Raw genomic sequence first — 19,966 nt, 5'->3', positions numbered from 1 at the left:
CATGATGATGAAGATCCCAATCAAAAAGATATTACCAGTGTCATAGCTAATCTACTAACTTTGTGACTGTGTAAGACACTTTTATTGGTTTCATATATTTTGCTCTACACTTCTATGTGATATTAAATAGCTCTTAATTCATTAACATTTTAATCAAGAGAATTCAGTGTATTTGTTCCTGATTCGAGTTAGAACTAAAATTATTTTCTTCAAAACTAAAAATTTTAAAAGAAAAAGTTTTCATTTTAAGACAATTTCTTTTTAAAAAGGTATTTTATCCAATAAAGAACAATCACTTATATTGGAAAACCTGTATAGAGGCTTACAGGAATAAAATCAGTTTGTTGTCAAGCTTTTTAGAGAGTTGTAACTAAAGAATTACTTTAACTTGTCTAGTTTTAAGGGGTAAAAACATTCTAACTTATTATTCACCTCTTAAATGTTAAATAACCCTTCTGGGTGCTTTGTACATGTCATTTCAATTAATAATCACCATGCATTTGGAAAAAAGTATTATTACCCCCATTATTACCCACCATTTATGTATGAGGAGACAGAGGTTCAATTAGGTTATGTATTATGTCCAAAGTCACACAGTTAATAAATGAATCAAAATTCCAGGGTCTTCCCCCACACATCATGTTGCTTCCAGAGAAAATGCTAGTAGCATATTAATAAACTAATGCAACTTGATTTGCATATAAACATAGAATACCATTGTGCAAAATACATTATAAGCCAATTGTTTAACCCTAAGTATCACATTTACACACAGAGACAGTCTTTACAGACTGTTGTTAATCCATGAATTGGTTTCAAAGAATAAGCACTCTGATTTATTGTTCAGTGACAGAGGTAGATCCTGGAATTAATCCTGGTTTCTCACACACAGGCAATATTTCAGTTAAGTAGGTTTCTCTCCCATGAAGCCATCAAAATACCTTAGTGTTTAAGAATCACAGACCATTTGTTAACAAGGCAATTGGTGGGAGTGGGGACTGTGAGGAAATGGATGTTTGCATTAGGAATTTCCTTTCAATAAATGGAAAGTTACAAATGAAAGTTAATCCTTTTAAAGTCCTGTTGTTAACATCAGACTTGATCTATATCACTGACCTCTTCCTGATCCTAGATAAGGTTAAAAGATCATGAAACAAAAGGATACAGATAGAACATGCATCAGTCAGAGAAGACAAAGTCTTCTTAAAGCTGATTAAAAAAAAAAACAAAAAACTACTTCTGTCATTCTTCAGGTTCTCCAGGCGTTAGTTTTCTTTTCAACTCCCTTCCTGTGTAAACACACACAGACACAACAGGTAGGAAACCAATTCATTCCACATTTTTCATTTATTTAAACAGATGAATATTCTGCCTCAGGAGCCAGAACCTGCTGCCTTACATAATTGAGGTGTGTGTGTGTGTGTGTGTGTGTGTGTGTGTTATGCACTGTTCTGGGGCACGAGAGGGGGCAGGTAGAAATCGTGAGGATCTATGGTAGGAAGACAGAGTTGCTACCTCCCTTTCAAAGCTACTGTCTGCGAGAAGGGGTGGGAACTATACCAACCCATCACCACGCCACATGCCAGTCTCACACACGGATCCTTCTCCGTCATGTTCCCTGGGAAATTTCCCCCAGATTAGGAAAAGAACGGTAAAGCAAGTCTGTCTCGGAAGGGGAGTTTTTACCATTGCAGCACAAAGGACAGCGAAGCGCGCTTTCACATCTTCGCAACTCCACGGACTTGACCAGCTTTACACTTCAGCACCACGGAGAGCGGCATCCCCTCGGCTACCACCCATGGGGAGCCAGATTCCCGCGACTCATCACCGGATTCCGGTCATCTAGAGACCAGAGACCAGCCTGCTTATTTCTCCCTCAATGTAAGCGACTATGATGATTCTTTCATATCGATTTTTCCAACAGAGATTGTTTTCTTGCTGAAATATAGAATTCAACTTTTATTTATTAGCCCTCTCCCTCCTGTGCATTGCTTGGATTTTTAGATATGAACCTGGATCTGAAATCTTTCTTATTTGTTGGGTTGGTAGAGGAATTTTTTTTTTTTTTAGTTTTCATTGGAAGTCTAAGTTTATAAATCCATTTAAAATAGACAACTCATATTGGTAACCCAGTCCTTCTGTACTAAAGTGCAGGGTTGTTGTTTTGTTTTGTTTTATTCCTGGAAGAGAGTATATGTGTTGTCTGTTCTCCTCCTACTTCACTACTGACAGCTTTTTAATTTGCCAATTTTTTGTGGTTGCATTTATCTTAACATAAATATAGGGGTAGGAAGAGGAAGAAGGCTATCTTCTAATAAGTAGCCACCATTAAAGAACTACAGGTGGGAAGAAAGAGGTTGTTTTTTTTCTTTCCTTTTATTTGTGAAAAATAATGACCTTTAGATGTCCGTTTCAACATAACGAATATGCTCTTAATAAAAGAAATGTAATCCAGGCAGTGCTTTGACACAAGCTTTGAAACTCTGAAACACAGAAACTCCTCCTTTACATGTGAAGTTGTAAATTCACTTAAGTATGACTGAATAGACTTAATCAAGATGCTATTGCTATTAATTGTAATTTAAAGGCTTAATGAATTCAGGGTAGATTTGAAAGAGGCAATAATGATTGACCCAGTCTGGTGGCACTCAGTGAATTTTTGCCTCAGAATGCCACCTGCTGGTGGGTCCTATTTCTGAATCACTGGACACACATCAGATTTATGAATGAATACACATTAAATCCAGAATATTCATTATGAACATGATACAAACTCACTCTCTAAGATTTGTTAAACAATGACATTGGTTTAATTGTTTAACAATTTACCAAGTTTCTATGTCACAATTATAATTTCATAAACATTTCTTTCCAAAACACTTGCTCGAAGCTTAGGGGCATACAGACTAGCTAACTCCTTCAGGCAGCAATTAACCCAGAAAAAAAAAATGAGAGCTATGTGGAGCCTCACTGAGGCTAATTTCAGATACATGTGGTATCCTGGATGAGAACTGACAGGATCTCTTGCTCAGGAAAGGCAATCACCATTCCCCCCCTCCAAAATATTCAGCATGTTACTTTTTTCATTTCACAATTTGTGAAATTGTGTCATTTTGTCATTTCACAATTTAAGGGCCTGTATTATTTTCTTAGTAGTAGATGATCATTTCAAGTTCTTCTGTCACAAAAGTCAATGACATAGTTAAAAGGTTACATGGATCTATTTTATACCAAGACAAATCTTTGGGGGAAAGGCATGTAACTATAAGAACTTAACTGTTTCAGCTCTATCTGGAGATATACACAATGAGATACAGACAACCAGTTTCCCCAGTTACAAACAGACAAATAAGGATTTTTTAAAAAAAGAATAAAAGAAGCACACACAGAGCACTAATTATATTTGCACGGATACTATAGAAGGTAGTTTGAAAATATGGAGAATAATCTCTTCTCTAGATGACACTATTTGTTGAAAAATAAATTGCTGATAGAATCATTTGTTAACATTAAGGAATCTATATAATATTTTTCAATCCAAGATGCAATGGAAAAAATATATATCACACTAGCAGAATTGTTTGGAAAGTATATCTCGGGATAATGTATTATAATGAGTAGCAGAAGGATACTTGGCTATTCCATAGAACCTGAAGAGTAAGATATATAAACTCATGTATATTCATGGGTAACTAGATAGATATATTTTCTTTTATTCAAAATGGGTGTATTTTACAAGCAAATTGCTGTCACTAGCTTAGGTGAGAACTTGAATGCTATAGATCCACAATTTTTATGATTATATTAAACTAAGACAATTAATAGTGTCCAATGTTACTACAGCACTTACTAGGCACTATCATTTATATATACTATCTCACCTCAGCTTCAACAGAACAAGAAAGGTGATACTTAGAAATTAATTGGATGCCTCTGGAAATACATAAAATTTTTCAAAAGTATCCTGAAGAAGTGGGAATGTCTCCGTTTTTTTTTGCCCCAGTCACCCAAGGGAATTAATACACCCTCTGATATTAATGGTCTCTTCTAGCAACCTATGGACCATTATTTACAGTGAAAGTGGAAACTAGTTTGGCTTTGGAACTCATACCTAATTTTAAAACTTGTCGGCACAAATAGGAAAGAATAGCAATAGGATCACATGGCTCCTCTATTTAAAAGAAGTAAGACACTGGTAAACATTAACCCTTCTATTTTGTTGCTCTTCTTTAATAACCAACCCAAATTCAAGTATTTAAGAATTAAGTTATCCAACCATGTACCATATGCCAGGCATCACATGTACTGGGTACCAGGTACATATGCCATATAAATAAGAAATTCCCCTGCCCTCAAGGATCCTGCACTCTAGTGGAAAATTTTACAGTCTAAAGACATTTGGGAAAAAATGGAGGAAGAAGATGGATGGCAGTGGCATACCAGACCCAAGCATTAGCTTTGAAACCAAAGAGATTAGACTCCTAATAGTGGGTCTACCACTCACAAGTTACGTAGCCTTAACAAAAGCAGTTAATTTATCTGAGCCTCATTTCACCATCTGTGAAATGGGAATAACACTATCAACTGTATCATGTAGTAGTTAATGAGAATTTAAAATGATAATACATGTAAAGTACTCAGCATAGTGCCTGCAATATGGTTAATGTGTAATAAATGTTAATCATTATGATTAGTCATTGAGGCAAACAGCTAAGCTTATCATATGATTTGTGTGAATTTAAAACAATAATTCGCATAAAGCACTTAACAGAATGTCTGCAACATGGCAAATCTGTAATATATGTTAACTATCACTATTATACAGTCATTTAGAAAAATAGCTAAGCTGACTATATCAGTGTAGAGTAAAATGTAAGCCAATTTATAGTCATCTAACATTTGCATAAGGCTTCCTACTATCCAGGACATTTGATGTACATTACTACATCTTCACTGTGGCTGAGGTGCATGGAGGATAGATTTTATTCTTCTCTTACTTTGGTAAGAGAACTGAGATTTTGGAGAACATTCCAAATCACTTGAATATTTCATTACTGATGCCCTGGACTAAAACTCAGACTATGTACACTTGGGAGAGAATGCACAGACCAGAGCTGGGTTTTCCTGGGTGACTGACCTAACTCATGGATTTTGTTTGGCTCTACCTTTAGTTGTGGAATGTTACAGACTGAATTAGTTTCAGGCTTGGGTGATTTCCATGGAGCCCTATGGTGCATGTACCAATTTTATAAAAAAAGACAACAAATATCTCCAAAAAGACATTTTGATTAAGAGTCCTTTTCTTCATCAGTAATTAATCACAATTTCTGTCTCCAAAATGCTTAATGGTCATGCTTATTTGCAGTGGATTTAGGGTGCAGAATTCATACTTTTCATGGATCACTGACATCTGGCTTTCCTCAGACTAGCTGATGCATCTGTAAAAGCAGTTTGATAAAAATAGCAACCAAGGGATCAAGAGGGAGTTTAATAATCAGTCCTCCTCTCAAATATGGTTTTGTTTCCACTGAAACTCTTCTTCTCAATGACATCAAATGTCAATGTATGCATTTATGAAAGATGAAAAACACAGTATCTTAATTGAGGTGTTTGATGAGTTTGATCAGTCATTATCTCAGTAATATATGCAAATAAGAGGGCATTTGCATTCAAAGTTCATTTTTAAGAAAAATATTAGAGTAAGGGCAATCAAATGCTAATTGGATTTTAAGAAGATTAAGAAGATCATTTTGCTCATTACTGGTCCTGAAACTGTGACAATATCCCCACTCTCCAGCAGAGCAACACAGCTGATTCATGAGTGTGAGTTCTGACCACCAGCTACTGTGAACCAAATGGCTTTGTCTTTCTGACATATCTTTTGTGGATTCTTCCCAACCTGTACGAAATGTATGGCTACAGACTGACTGTCCACAATGTCAAAATTAAATAGTAAGGATATAAGGGCTAAATATATTCATAGGTATAAAAATGCTTAAATTGGGCAAATAGGGACAGGTTGGTACAAGAGCATATTAAAACTTTCAGCTATAAGATGAAGCTCTAGTGTACCATATAGTGACTATAATGGTTGATAACACGGTATTACATAGACACAATCTTCTAAGAGAGAAATTAATGTTCTCACCAAATAGATACATGTGAGATGGTGAATGTGTTAATTAACTAGATGGTAGGATTCCTTCCATGATGTATACTTAGAGCAAATCACCACAATATATACTTTAAGTATTTCTCAGTTTTGCCAATCATACTTTAACAAAGCTTAAAAAAAATACATGTTTAAAAAGCATGATTAAAGGGAAGAGGGAGTCCACACTAATAAAAAGTCCCCAGTGAAGTAAGAAATAGGCCCCCATCAATATCTGAACCAATTCATGTGGCTCTAGGGTCTGCTGTGAAACCCTATTATGTTAGAAGCAATCTCAGTGAGTAGGATGCCCCATTATATGCATGTATGCATACATGACTTGAAGGCCCATAAGGTCTCATCAATGACAAATTCTCCTAGGAAAATAGCAGAATTGACAATTCTGTGAGCATCCAAATGTATCTCAAAGCTGAGGTTTTAAAAGCCGGGAGAGGCTTGTTTATTTCTTACTATATCTGGGTGTCTGCTTTCAAGGTCATTCAGAAAAACACCTGTCTAATGGTGAAGACATTTGACATTCTGACAAATACTAGTCACACACATATATTTGTTCATGGATAAAAGAGGTTTCTAGAAACATCAGGATTTGTCCATGGATAAAAGATGTTTATAGAAACATCAAGATTTATATGATGCTCTACTCTTGTGAAATTATTTGTCCTAAGGTTTAGTCTTTTTGCTTCACCTAAAAAACAGGAATGCTTATACCTTGTTTTCATGTTTGTTTGTTTGTCTAATGAGGGAAATTATCAAATGATGCTTTAACAACCTTTACATTTTTAACCTGCAGTGTCTACGATATTTATACGGACTCTGAATTTAGATTGGGTACTTACATGTTTCTTGTAAAATGTTTCTCTGCTCTGACTTGGTTCAGTAGTTATTATTATATTTCCTTTGAATTAATCTCTCCATGGCTTGCTTCTGTGGATTGGTTGTGTACCTATGACCTTGGAGTCTGACCTATTCTCCCTCTTGAGCAGACCTCTAATGGAAAAGTAACATAGAATCAAGCTCAAGCCCTGGTTCCTTCTAGGACAGCCGCCATCTCATCACTGACACACCACTCAGATGTTCCTGAGTGGAAACTGCCTTTTCTCAGGTTGAGTTGTAATGTCTAAATCCAGAGAGGCGCTCCTGAGCAGGGAATACATCTCATCAGAGGGCAGATTGAGTAATTCTGTCAGAAAGGTAATTAATCCAAGGGCACCTGGGCGGCTCAGTTGGTTAAGTGTCCAACACTTGATATCATCTCAGGTCATGATCTCATGGTTCATGGGACCAAGCCCTGCATCAGGCTCTGCACTGACACCACAGAGCCTGCTTGAGATTCTCTGTGTGCTCTCTCTTTGCCCCTCCCCTGCTCCTGCTCTCTTCCTTCCAAAATAAATAAATCACCTTAAAAAAAAGATTATTAGTCTTTTGTAGGCTCAATTACCACCTGAGTATGTGTACCCAGATGACAGACCTTGAAACTGATTTCATGACATCCTCTGAAACAAGGCTCTTTGGGGATACAAATGAGGTGGCTGCTTAGCTTTCAACTCAGTCACTTCTCCTCCCTCTGGAAAACCTGTAATAATAAAGCCTGCTTCCTATTTGTAAGTCCCTCTCTCCTCTAAAGGTCACTATTGGACTCCCAATCTACAGTCTGCTTTGGCATCAATAAGCAGCCTCTCTCCCTGGAATGATGGCATTGTTGAGAGCAATGGGCTCAGAGGAGATCATGAACTTGAATCCCGAGAGCCTTTTCTCCAGCCATCTTTTATCAAAATGCACTTTAGAAAAGTGAATGGCAGTTCCGATCTCTTCCTAAAGGAGCACAGAACTCTCTATCAGGATTTATCACCCACAGTTACCTTTTGAAGGAGTTACCCATAATTATTCCTTTTACTTTTTGCAGATGAAAAAGCTACTCCACTGAATAGTTTAGCAGCTTCTCCCAAAAAGCGTGTGACTCAGCCCTAGGCAAAATTAGAGCATAAGCTCTGACCTCCAAGTCTTTGCTTTATACCACAAAGGGCCCCAGGAAGGAGCTAAAACCAAAAGGGTTTGAGCAGGTCAAAAGGTAAAATTAGCAGAAAACTAAATGGAGACCCAAAATTTAAAAATCACAAGACTGAGTTGTCTGTCGCAGACTATGAGTCTGGAGTTCTCTCTTGTCCAGCAAAAGAGCGCGTGCCAAATTGAATATGAGAGAGGCTAATGTCTGGGGGAACCCAAGAGCCCTAAACAGGGAGTTTCATCTCCACATTTTTTGAGATCACAAGGTATTTACCCACGTGGTAAATGTGAAGAAAACAAGATCTTAAATACGTGAACGTGGAGAAAGCAACCAGATAGTAATCATTAACTTGTGTGTGTAAGAAGCAAAGGATCTGGGAGCGAGGGGAGTTTGTGACAGAAGTATATATTGGAGTCAGATGGAAAGGATGTCCTACAGGTGATAACAAGTTACCCGTGATCCCATTACTTTATCTCATTACCTAACCTGGGTGCTTTTGCCCCGTGGTGGCAGCTTTCCGCCCTAAGCCTTTTTCTAACACATTTATGTAAGTAGAACCTATCTCCCCACACTGAATGGAACATTTTTTTTTTTTTAAATCTCAAAACACAAGATTTAATTTAAAGGACTTCCTCTGGAACTTTTATTGTTTACAAATGGCTTAAATACTGAATATTCTTAATGCATGGAAACATGACCCCTAACAAACAGACCCAGGGAAACGTGGAAAATGGCTCAAAATAAATCCCCAAGCACTTACTCTTTAGAATAGATACCATCTTATTGAAATGTATGCCGTTCTACTATCACTTGAATAATGTGAGTGAGGGGTAGACTAGAAAAAAAAAAGAATAGAAAATAAGAAGAGGGCCAATTGGAGAATCAGATACTCACATTCATAGAGAGTTAGGGAACATCTGGCGCAAATCCTGCGTTACAGTTAAAGTATCTTGAGCCAGGGATCCACTCAAAGTCTCAATGCTAGCTGAAGCCGGCATATCTGACTCAAGCTCAAATTACCCTATAGCTATCTGCAATTTTTGAAACCCTGGCAAATTAAAGATCAGGTAATTTGCTCAAACTCACAAGGTTGGCCAAAGGTGAAGCCAGGACTCCTACTCCAGGTCTTCTGACTTCCAAGCCTGTCTCTCAGCCCTACTTGTGTCAGCATCATCACCTGAAATGAGGACAGTAATAGCATCTACCTCATGGGATAAATGCAAGAATTATACAAGTAATATATGTGAGGTTATTAACTTCTTAGTATATTTAGTAGCATGTAATAGGTGCTTAATAAATGTTAGCTGTTATTACTAGTAGTATTAGCATTTACCTCTACACTATGCCACAATAGCAAAGAGCAAATTAGGAATAAACCCACCATCTAAGCCGACCTGTTCTTCCATCCATACAAAAATCCAGGTTTGATCTTAAGAAGCTACAGCTGAATTTCCTCAGGGGAGCCACTTCAGAAGCCACCAGTAAGTGACAATGAGTCTAGGCCTGCTCCCTATCACATCTTGTCCTTTAGTATCTGCTTAGGCTGCACGGGTATCAGAAAGAAAACACAGACCCCATATGGCGTAGGCATACACTGAATGCAAAAAACAGAGGCGTGTGGCCATGCTTGCATGTTTTGTCACAGTGAGGGAGCTCAATGGGGAAATGCACCTGAAATCAAGGCAGCAGTACCCAAAGCGCCCATCTCTACAGCAGACCGCTTGGTGAACTGGGCAAGGCAACAGGAAGGAGGGTACAGAATAAAACCAACACTGAGTATTTTCTAATACATGTTACCTCATTTAATCCTCCTATGGACCTTATGGCACACAAAAAGCTACCCACATTGTACAGGTGAAATCACAGAGAAGCAATATACTCAAGCCCAGAGACGTTAGGTGCGGTACTAAACTTTGCACAAATGGAAATAAAATCCACAGTCTTTGGCCTGTTTCAACCACATCACTACCCCACACCCTCCCCCTCTAGCTCTCATTACACACCAACCTAAACCCACATTTCAGTTTGCCGTCATTCCTCCATCCAAGGGTCACAGACGCTAGATGACTACATCAATATTCCTTTCTATGAATAGGAATAGTTAGGTTAGCCAATCTGTCTTAATCTCAGTAGGAGGAAAATGATTTGTCGTAAGATCCCGATCATGAGATTCTTTTTTATCTCAACAATTTTTGTTTGTTCTGCCCCTGGGGACCCCGCAGGCCCCTGGGAGAGTAACCAAGCATTTCTGCCTTGTTCCCCCACAGGCTGGGGAGCAGCACCTTCAAAAACATGCAGCGCCGGCACACAACACTGAGGGAGAAGGGCCGCCGCCAGGCCATCCGGGGTCCCGCCTACATGTTCAACGAGAAGGGCACCAGCCTGACGCCCGAGGAGGAGCGCTTCCTGGACTCAGCCGAGTATGGCAACATCCCCGTGGTCAGGAAAATGCTGGAGGAGTCCAAGACCCTCAACTTCAACTGCGTGGACTACATGGGGCAAAACGCGCTGCAGCTGGCCGTGGGCAACGAGCACCTGGAGGTCACGGAGCTGCTGCTCAAGAAGGAGAACCTGGCGCGGGTGGGGGACGCGCTGCTGCTCGCCATCAGCAAGGGCTACGTGCGCATCGTGGAGGCCATCCTCAACCACCCGGCCTTCGCGCAGGGCCAGCGCCTGACGCTCAGCCCCCTGGAGCAGGAGCTGCGCGACGACGACTTCTACGCCTATGACGAGGACGGCACGCGCTTCTCGCACGACATCACGCCCATCATCCTAGCGGCGCACTGCCAGGAGTATGAGATCGTGCACATCCTCCTGCTCAAGGGCGCCCGCATCGAGCGGCCGCACGACTACTTCTGCAAGTGCAACGAGTGCACCGAGAAGCAGCGGAAGGACTCCTTCAGCCACTCGCGCTCCCGCATGAACGCCTACAAGGGGCTGGCGAGCGCTGCTTACCTGTCTCTGTCCAGCGAAGACCCCGTGCTCACCGCGCTGGAGCTGAGCAACGAACTGGCCAGGCTAGCCAACATTGAGACTGAATTCAAGGTAACTCTCCCACTCACCACTCTACAGACAGATTGCCCAGAGGGCTCTTCCAGGTGTGTCCAGTAGTCAAATGAGTTGTCTTCCGGTCTCACGCAGGGTGAGGGCCCTGGGGTCTCGCTGGCGCCTGGGGTAGAAGGGGACTTCCTCGACCTGGTCAGATGCAGGCCTGAAGGAAAAGCAGCCCCTTAGGTGGGATATTTGAAACCATATAAATGTAAAATAGCGGTTGACGTAAGCCCAAATCTATACAAGACAAGCAGCACACAGGCAGGAGGATACTGCGGTCGTCCTGTAAATGCCTCATTCAGCTCTGCCCCCAGGGAGCTCTGGAGTGTCTAGGACACCTTGCATGTTTCCTAGTCCAGGTCTTGGACTTCTTGATTGTGTCACCTGAAAGGTTTTGTCTTGTCCATCCTGGACTGCATTGATCTATGTTCGGTCTCACAGCCAGTGCTAGAAAGGCTTGCCTGCAGCCTTTCTCACTGTAGCAAGCTATTACTATTGTTCTGTCAAGGGGCTCAGGAAAAGGTGCATGGAAATGAAAATAAAACCATCTCTGTAATATTGGACTTGCCACCTCAGTAGACAGGCCCAGGGCAAAACTCTATCGATGCACCCCCCCCCCCACCTCCTGAGAACACCTAGACTACCAGGCTAGCCCAGGGGAGACCCATCTCCAAAGTCCACTGTTGAGTGGTGGAGGCATCCTGTGCGGTAAGGGTCAACTGACACTCTCTGTTAAAGAGAAGACTGGGACCTAAATCTTTTGACACTATTTAATAATACTTAGACTATTTCGTGGGCACTTATTGTGTGCCAAGCATTAACTGCCTTACCTATATGATGCTGTTTAGTCCCCTCAACAACCATTAATTTGGATACCATTATAATCCCCATTTTATGTGAGGGCACACAGGTAGAGAGATATCATACAGCCAGGAAGTAGCAAAACCGCTGTTCTAATCTAGGCATTCCAGAGCTAGCTCTTAGCCTTTCTGGGAAATGTTCATGCATTGGGATTCTCGGGGTTCATTTGTCTCTGAATGATGAAGAAATTCTTGGCTGTAGAAGGTATGCCTGGAAGGGTAGGAGCTACAACTAGGTTCATAATTTCTCATCCTGAGCCATCTTATCAGAGCCTATGATGCCATGGAACATACAAAAAGGTGTCACATGCATGGCTGACCATGGAGCTGGGAAAAGAGGTTAACCTGCAGGAGAAAAGTGCATTGTCCAAATAAGGTGTCGCTGTAAGAGCTGTCCCTGGAGGGACACAAATAGGTGGCCGAGGATGGGTACCAATTCACAGCAAGGGAAGCCCCATGGACCACACAGTGTTCAGGGAGATCTCAAAGGAGGCAACAGAATGGGGCTGGGCCTTGCAGAGCAGGAGGAATTAGATCAGTGGGAAGAGAGAGGTGGGAATTTGGAGGAGGCAAGTGAAGGTGATATCCAGAATGGCCCAGAACAGTCAGGGGGCTTCTGAGAAGCTGCATGTGACCAGAATAAAGACTTCCTAGAGGGGCACACAGGAGGCGTGCTGCAGAGATGAGCTGGGGGCAGATCTCAGAGGGTTCTGTGTGTCAGATGCTATCCTGTAGGACATGGGAGAGCCATTGAAACTTGTCATTAGGGGGCTAAAATGATGAAGCTAAGTTCTGGAAATTTAGTTCACTGGTAGATGAATTAGAGGACCTAGAGTGTGAGGCCCTGGGACTAAAGATAGGGACAATTTAGTTGTGTATGCGTGAGACTACAGAGGCCTCTCTGAAGGAATAGATCACCCACAGCCACAGACTGAAGAGCCAGGCTCACAAAAAGCTGCAGGGTACCGCAGACTGAATAGATGAAGAATCCTATAATTAATTTTACCCCATCTGTTCCCCCTATCTTGGACTGATCTACTGAAGCAGAGCAACTTCCCAATTCCTGCATTGTCCACAGCCTCAGCTAAAAAAATTGGTGGACGGAGATGGAGAAATTACCCAAAGAAGCTTCCAAGAATGTAGGTCTTGCCTGTTCTTTCCTTGTTTCTGTACCATAAACTCCACCCACCAGTAATAAGACCAATGATATCCCAAGGAAGCTTGGTGGGATTTTGCTTATTCCCTCAGCTAGAGCGAATCTTCACAGGCCTTGTAAAAGAAATGGCCAACCCAATTAATTTAGATATTTCTGGCCAAGAAAAAAAAACAATTCAAGGAAAAAAATTTTGGATCAGGTTATGTGGCTAATTGCACAATCCTCTACTTATCTGGAATTTGGGAACATGCCAGCCTTACTAAATAAGACGATGCTAGACTAACATTTGGAATTCCATCTGAGCCATTTGTTTCCTTTACAAAGACTAAAAGTCTAGCATATTTTAGTATATATAATATCTAAAAGTGGAAGTTTGTGGAAAGCATGATATTTTGATTTAAAAAGTAAATTAGGAAAATTAGAGACAATTAAGAACACTACTAACATGATGACAAATCCATTCCACAATGCAGTGACTTACTCAGAATAAGAGTTAGCATAAATATATTTGCTGGCTATTAACATCCCTCTAGTTACCTTTGTTTGAAATAATGTCTTTCACATTGTCGACAAATGGCGCATTATAAATTAACATAAGCGTTCCTTTAGAACTTTATTACTTATTCAACTATCCTTGTATGTGCATTCCTGACATTATAAATCTTCTCAGAGAAGAGAGCAGCTTAGCAAAAGACAAGTCAATTTGTAATAAAAGAATAAAGAGCAAGTGTGGTTCTAAAATACACTCTTTAGGAGTCTGTCCTACTTTAAAGGGATGACACACAGCTGACTGTAGCCACGTGTTATGCTGATGACCCAGTATCATCAGCTGTACAAAAAGATACCGGGTTCCGACAGGAGGTGTCATATGTCATCCTCCAGATCCTCTAAGACACTCACTCTGGGAATGGCTCCTCCTGACCAGACTCATGCATGGAAACCTCAATCAGTTGCCCAGTCTATTATTTTTGAAGTCATTGTAATTTATCACCAGAATAGAGTCTAGTCATTAGCAAGAAGTACAGCCAATGTCAAGGTCTCCAGTAAATTGTGGCTAGAGTCAGATGCCTGCTAGCAAACCATTATTTTTGTTGTGGAAATTACATATCTCCTCAAAGATTTTTCTCATGCATCTCTAATCTTCTGGGGTCTAAAAAGATGCGAAAATTCAATGAGACCTTCCTAATGCCGTGTATGGTGCTCAGTAATCTCGTAAGCGTTCCAGAAATACTTGATGAAGGGAATGAAGGAAATCCTCAAAGGATAATCATTTCAACTGATGAAGCATGTGATTACTTTTATCTGTGATTTAAATTCTTCCTACATGTATGAATCTAATAGAGCAATTTGATAGACACAGTAAATGGGAAAGCTCTACAGAAGGGTACAGGGTGGGTAAGCGGATCAAACCAACACACATTAAACAACATAAGACCAATCATACGCTGCATTATATGGTGCCAGGAACCACTAAACTCCTGGAGGGCACCAATGACATTCTGATTAACTGGTTTATCTATATAGTAGGAGACAAGGAAAGGGAAGACTGGCATGGGAAGACTGGCGTGCGATGTTTTATCCTGATGGAACAGGCTCTATGTAGAGGCACCTGGAATAGCATGGAAAAAATTAGGAATTTCTCTATCCCCATTGAGTTACAGTCTCTGCCACCAAGAACACAACAAGGTCTTCACATTTCTCTCGAATTAGTCTGTTTGGCTATATTCAGTGATCATCCTTCTGGTAAATCTGCTGAAGATCCTCTTTATTTCACTGGTATCTTCCCAAATTCCAGGGCATCCTGTATATGCATATGGCTTATCTATAAAGCTGATGTTTCAAAAGGATTAGAGGTGCTAATCTCTCTTCCATCCCAGAGTTATGCCAACAGCAGTGCCCAGTGGGAGCAGGAAGGGGTGGGGAAAACTGTGAAAAGAGATTTAGGGATTTGGAAGGAAAGAGAAAACAGGGTGAGGATTGGGGTATCCCTCCTGCTCTTTGACCTTTTGCTTAAATTTAAAAGTACCCCATGTTCCCAAGTCAAGGGACTGTGGAGGCCCAAACACTTTACCTTTGTTACTTAAGACTTGGTCATTCTGAATAATAACAAAGCTACAACTAAGCAGGCTTTTAATGTTGACACATCAGTATGGAGGCTGCTGATTGTGCTTCCATCAGCAATTTATTCTTATAGACCAGAGATGAGAAAAGTAGCGGGGGCAAGACAGCTAAAACTTGTAGCTTCATCTTGCTTCAAGTGTTGATGTCAATGGGTTGTTAACCACAGGTATTATGAAAAGTAGATGATGAATTATGTATCAATGTTTGTGTTGCCATTTTAAGACCCATAAAAAAAAACTCTCTGGGCCTAAAATACCACAAATTAAAAATGCAAATAATGATAAATCCGACCAATTTGCCACCTGCTATGATCTCTAGTGAGGTCCCATTGTGTAAGGTAAAGGTGTTGAGATGACAGTTTGTAATCTGCTTGCAAACTTATCAAAATGGAAGAGAAAAGAGGAGGGGAGAGGAGGAGGAGTGTCTTTTTATTGTGGTAGGGAGAGCTCAAAGCACATATGAATTCAGGCCATATGGAGCCAGGGAGCCAAGAAGCCAGAAAGCTTGAGTGAAGGCCCACCCAGGGCCTGAGGCAGTACTGAAAAGTTGAATACGTGGGTTGCCCCAGCATCCAGTGGAATCTGCATTTTGCACCTGTTTATCATGCTTTGAATATTTTTAGGAGTTTTAAATTTTATAGGCCAGCACTCTGGGAAAATAGATTTCCTTGAAGTTTGAAAGCCAGGCTGGTAGTATAAACAAATGCCTATTTAACATGAAGGAAATGGCTTGAAAATTGTTTCCTTTTCCTTCAGGAAAATATTTTTTAAGCTGTCAAGGCTGCACGTCTTAAAAGCAAGTTGTTGGTTTTTTGTTTTTTGTTTTTTGTTTTTTTAAAGAGAATCTGGCAGAAAACTCCTTAAAGCACTCACTTATATATAAATCCCCAGTACCCTCAGGGATCAGACTGTGTCACCCAAGCCCTCTGCTTGAGCATCTGGTGATAGAGAATGTAAGAAGAAAAGAATCACAAATGTCACATGATGAACTGTCATGGGACCCCCCCCCCACCTGAGCATATGCAGGTATGGTGAGAATAGGGCATACATGCCAGTCCACAGGTCCACACTGGGGCCAGAATCATCAGCTTCCATGTCTGAGAGCAAGATCCAGGGGACTGGCTGATCTCAGGAGAAGGGACAGACATGACTTCTGCCCACATTAGCTCTTTTTCTGTTTTCCTACCTAAGCATTTGGAGGAACACTTTCACCAGGGCATTTGTTAATGAGTCATCATAGGAAGTGAGCTAATTAATGTATCCTTTCATGACAATTTTTCATTGGGTCACAGCGAATGCCTGAAGTTATGTGATTGTCCTCTCCTAGGGTTTATGCCAAGAGTATCAGCCTCTAAAATATAGGGATAGTGTACGTTGGGTGACAAGAATTCAGGCGGGATAAGGAGGCCACTTTGCTTGATGAGGACAAGAGCAGGGAACAGGCTCTGCTGAGCACCCAGTGCAGCCATGCTTCATTTCCTCAAGCCTGTGGAATGGAGACCCAAGAACTTGGCTCTCTAATCAGACTGACCCAGCTTCTAATCCCAGTGCCATCTCCTGGTAACTGTGCAATCTTAGGCATGTATTACAAATTCCTTTTCTTACTTTGAAAACTGGGGTATTAGAGCTGTAACATGTCTGAAATGGAATGCCTGTTTTCCCCCACCCACACACTGGCTCTTACTCTAATCTCTGTAAATAAATAAATGAGTGGTGAGTGAATTAATGACAGTAACCTCCCAGGGTGCCGATGAGGATTAAATTAGATGAACAATATAAAACTCTGCAGGGAACCCAACCGACCCAGAATACATACATAATTCCTACCACCCAGAGCTCAGTGGAGATGAGCCCACTGGATTCCCCGCACAACTTTGCTCCCAATAAACGTAACTTAAGTTTCAGCACCTCATCTATTCAGAGGGTCTTCCTGATCTCTGCTAAGCTTCCTTCCCCCAACCCCTGAAGATCTTTCTGGAATGAGAAAAAGTACTACCTGTGAACTCCCTGGTTAAAAACAGGCCAAGAGAATATTTCCAGTTGGAAAAATGCAGACCACTGAAAGTGCATAAGCCTCAAGTGCTGCTAAAATATTGCTGTGGAAAGAAATGGCATGGGCAGGAAAGATAGAGCAGCAGGGGAGGGGGAGGAAGGAAATGGGTAGGCAGAGCTCCTGCCAAATACAGACAGAGATTATTTTTTGAAAAATATCTCCGTAGAAAAGATTCATCACTACACACACACAAAAAAAAATGGGGAAAATATCATTTCCTCTGCAAGTGCAACTATCAGTGTAAAGTATCAGAGATATGGACAAAATGGAGACAGTTCTAGAGAATATTAGTCGATGAGTAGCAGCACAAATTAAATCAAATAGAAATGAAGGATTTTTCTTTGAAAAAAAGTTATAATGCTATATAAATTAATCATCATAGGACATCATTAATCAAGTATGCTGCACACCCCATCAACACGCAGGCATGTATTTTACTAGTAGCAGTTTCATGGATTAAGTGTGGAAAACATGTCAGGAGGACAGGATGCAAGTATGGTCTGTAGGCCCAGAGAATATCACGACTGGGTGGACCTCGTTACAGAGCTATCTGAAAATCCAGCATTCCTGCAACAAACATTTATTAAGCCTGTAGTATGAACCAGGCTCTAGGCTGGGTGCTGGGATGATGATGAATAAGATAAACACAGTTCCTGCTCTCAGGACCTGATAATCCAGGGGAGGGGATACGCATTCTTCATACAATCATACAGATAAACGGGGCTTTACAAATCATGCTGAGTGCTAAGCAGTAAAAGGGAGGTTTTATTTTATTTTTTTAAAGGGAGGTTTTAAAACTTGACTTAGTGGGACACCTGACCATGTGTGTTTAAAGATTTCTCTAAGGAGACAATGTTTAAATGGAACCTGAGGCTATGGGAGACCTACGCGGCCAGCAGGGAATGGGAAAGATGGCGCTAGGCATAAAAACTGCACATGAAATAGTTCGGTACAGATAGGGGAAAGAGGCCCTATGTAGAGAACTGTTAAGTCACTCCACGTCATAGGGAGGAAAAGGGAGAGGTGGCAGGTGACAGAGGCACTGAAGAACACCACCTCACCCATGGCCTTACCACCTAATAAGTTGGGCTTCATTTTCGGGTAAATGAAGAGCCACCAAAAGGTTTCAGGAAATGAGTGAGTGACTCATATGTGCACTTTGGAAACACCCACTGTGCCTGCTGTAGAAAATGGACTGGAGGGGACAAGGCTTGGAGGAGTTGGACAAGTGCTGTTGGAAAGGGGGGCCTCCCAGAAAGGGGGTGAGTGGCACATGAGAGCAAAAGAACCAACACATCTCAGGGCAGCTGGATGGTTCAGTCAGTTAAACATCTGACTTCAGCTCAGGTCACGATCTCGCAGTTCACAAGTTCAAGCCCCGCATCGGGCTCTGTGCGGACAGCTCAGAGCCTGGAACCTGCTTTGGATTCTCTGTCTCCCTCTCTCTATGCCCCTCCCCCACTCGTGCTCTGTCTCTCTCAGAAATAAATAAAAATATTAAAAAAAAAAAAAAAAGAACGAACGAACACATCTCAATCTGCCGGGGACTCAGCACAGTTGGAGCAATGGCACAGTCAGAAAAAGTGACCATCTCCTGGCTGTGTCCAGGACAGCTTGTTTGTTCGTGAGGTGCAGGGACCCTGCTTCTTCTGTCCCTGGGGACTCTCCGTGCTTCCCAGCAGGGAGCTCTCACAGTGCAGAGACACAGAGAGAGGAGACAGAGAATTGCAGGCTCCTCATATTCTCCTCCAAGACAGAAGCCCCATGGAGTAGCAGCAGGGCAGGAGAGCAATAAGGATTCCCATTTTCTATCCAGGTATCTGGAGGTAGAGAAGGGTGTGGCCCAGGCCAAACTGCTCATTGCTAGAGCAGAGGTATTGGAAAGTGCGTTCAGAAGTGATATCTCCAGAAGAAAAAGAATTCTTTTCGCCTGGGTCGCTCAGTTAGTTAAGCATCTGACTTCGGCTCAGGTCATGATCTCACGGTCTGTGAGTTTGAGCCCCGCATCAGGCTCTGAGCTAACAGCCTGAGCTGTTAGCTCAGAGCCTGGAGCCTCCTTCAGATTCTGTGTCTCCCTCTCTCTCTGTCCCTCCCCACCCATGCTCTCTGTGTCTCAAAAATAAATATTAAAAAAAATTTTTTTTAAGAAAAAAAAGAATTCTACTGGATTTTAATCTTTCCAGTGCATCTTCCAGATTCTGAAGATATCTTTTTCTGTTGGCTGCAATGACCACATAAACATTTCATTAGAGGAAATAGCTAAATCTTATCTTACAGTTTTTTCAACTGGAACTAGTATTAGCATAAATAAAAGTATGAAGTAGATCTCTCTCCCTTCTTCCTCCAAGTTTTTGGATGCTGAGAAAACCAGAGAAGGAGGATACTAGGGGCAGGCAAGGCTTTTCTTGGCACTGAAAATCCTCCCTATGAACACCCAGTTGAGTATAGGGGGATATATGAGGCTTAGCACTGCTGTGACAAAGTACCATGAATGTGAGCACTTAAAACACAGAAGTGATGGGGTGCCTGGGTGGCTCAGTCGGTTAAGC

General features: G+C 41.3%; 1 protein-coding gene across 1 annotated transcript in view; it reads left to right on the top strand.

Moving 5' to 3' along the window:
* Positions 1-9,755: 9,755 nt before the first annotated feature.
* Positions 9,756-19,966, top strand: part of TRPC7 (transient receptor potential cation channel subfamily C member 7) — a 131,013-nt gene continuing 120,802 nt past the window's right edge. Inside the window, exons 1-2 of the mRNA XM_042956330.1 lie at positions 9,756-9,760; positions 10,445-11,222. Of these exons, the coding sequence (XP_042812264.1) occupies positions 9,756-9,760; positions 10,445-11,222 (783 nt within the window). The remainder of the gene's footprint in view (positions 9,761-10,444; positions 11,223-19,966) is intronic.

The sequence above is a fragment of the Panthera tigris genome, chromosome A1, assembly GCF_018350195.1.
Source record: "Panthera tigris isolate Pti1 chromosome A1, P.tigris_Pti1_mat1.1, whole genome shotgun sequence".
NCBI classification, from domain to species: domain Eukaryota; kingdom Metazoa; phylum Chordata; class Mammalia; order Carnivora; family Felidae; genus Panthera; species Panthera tigris.
This window is presented reverse-complemented; position numbering and strand designations above follow the sequence as displayed.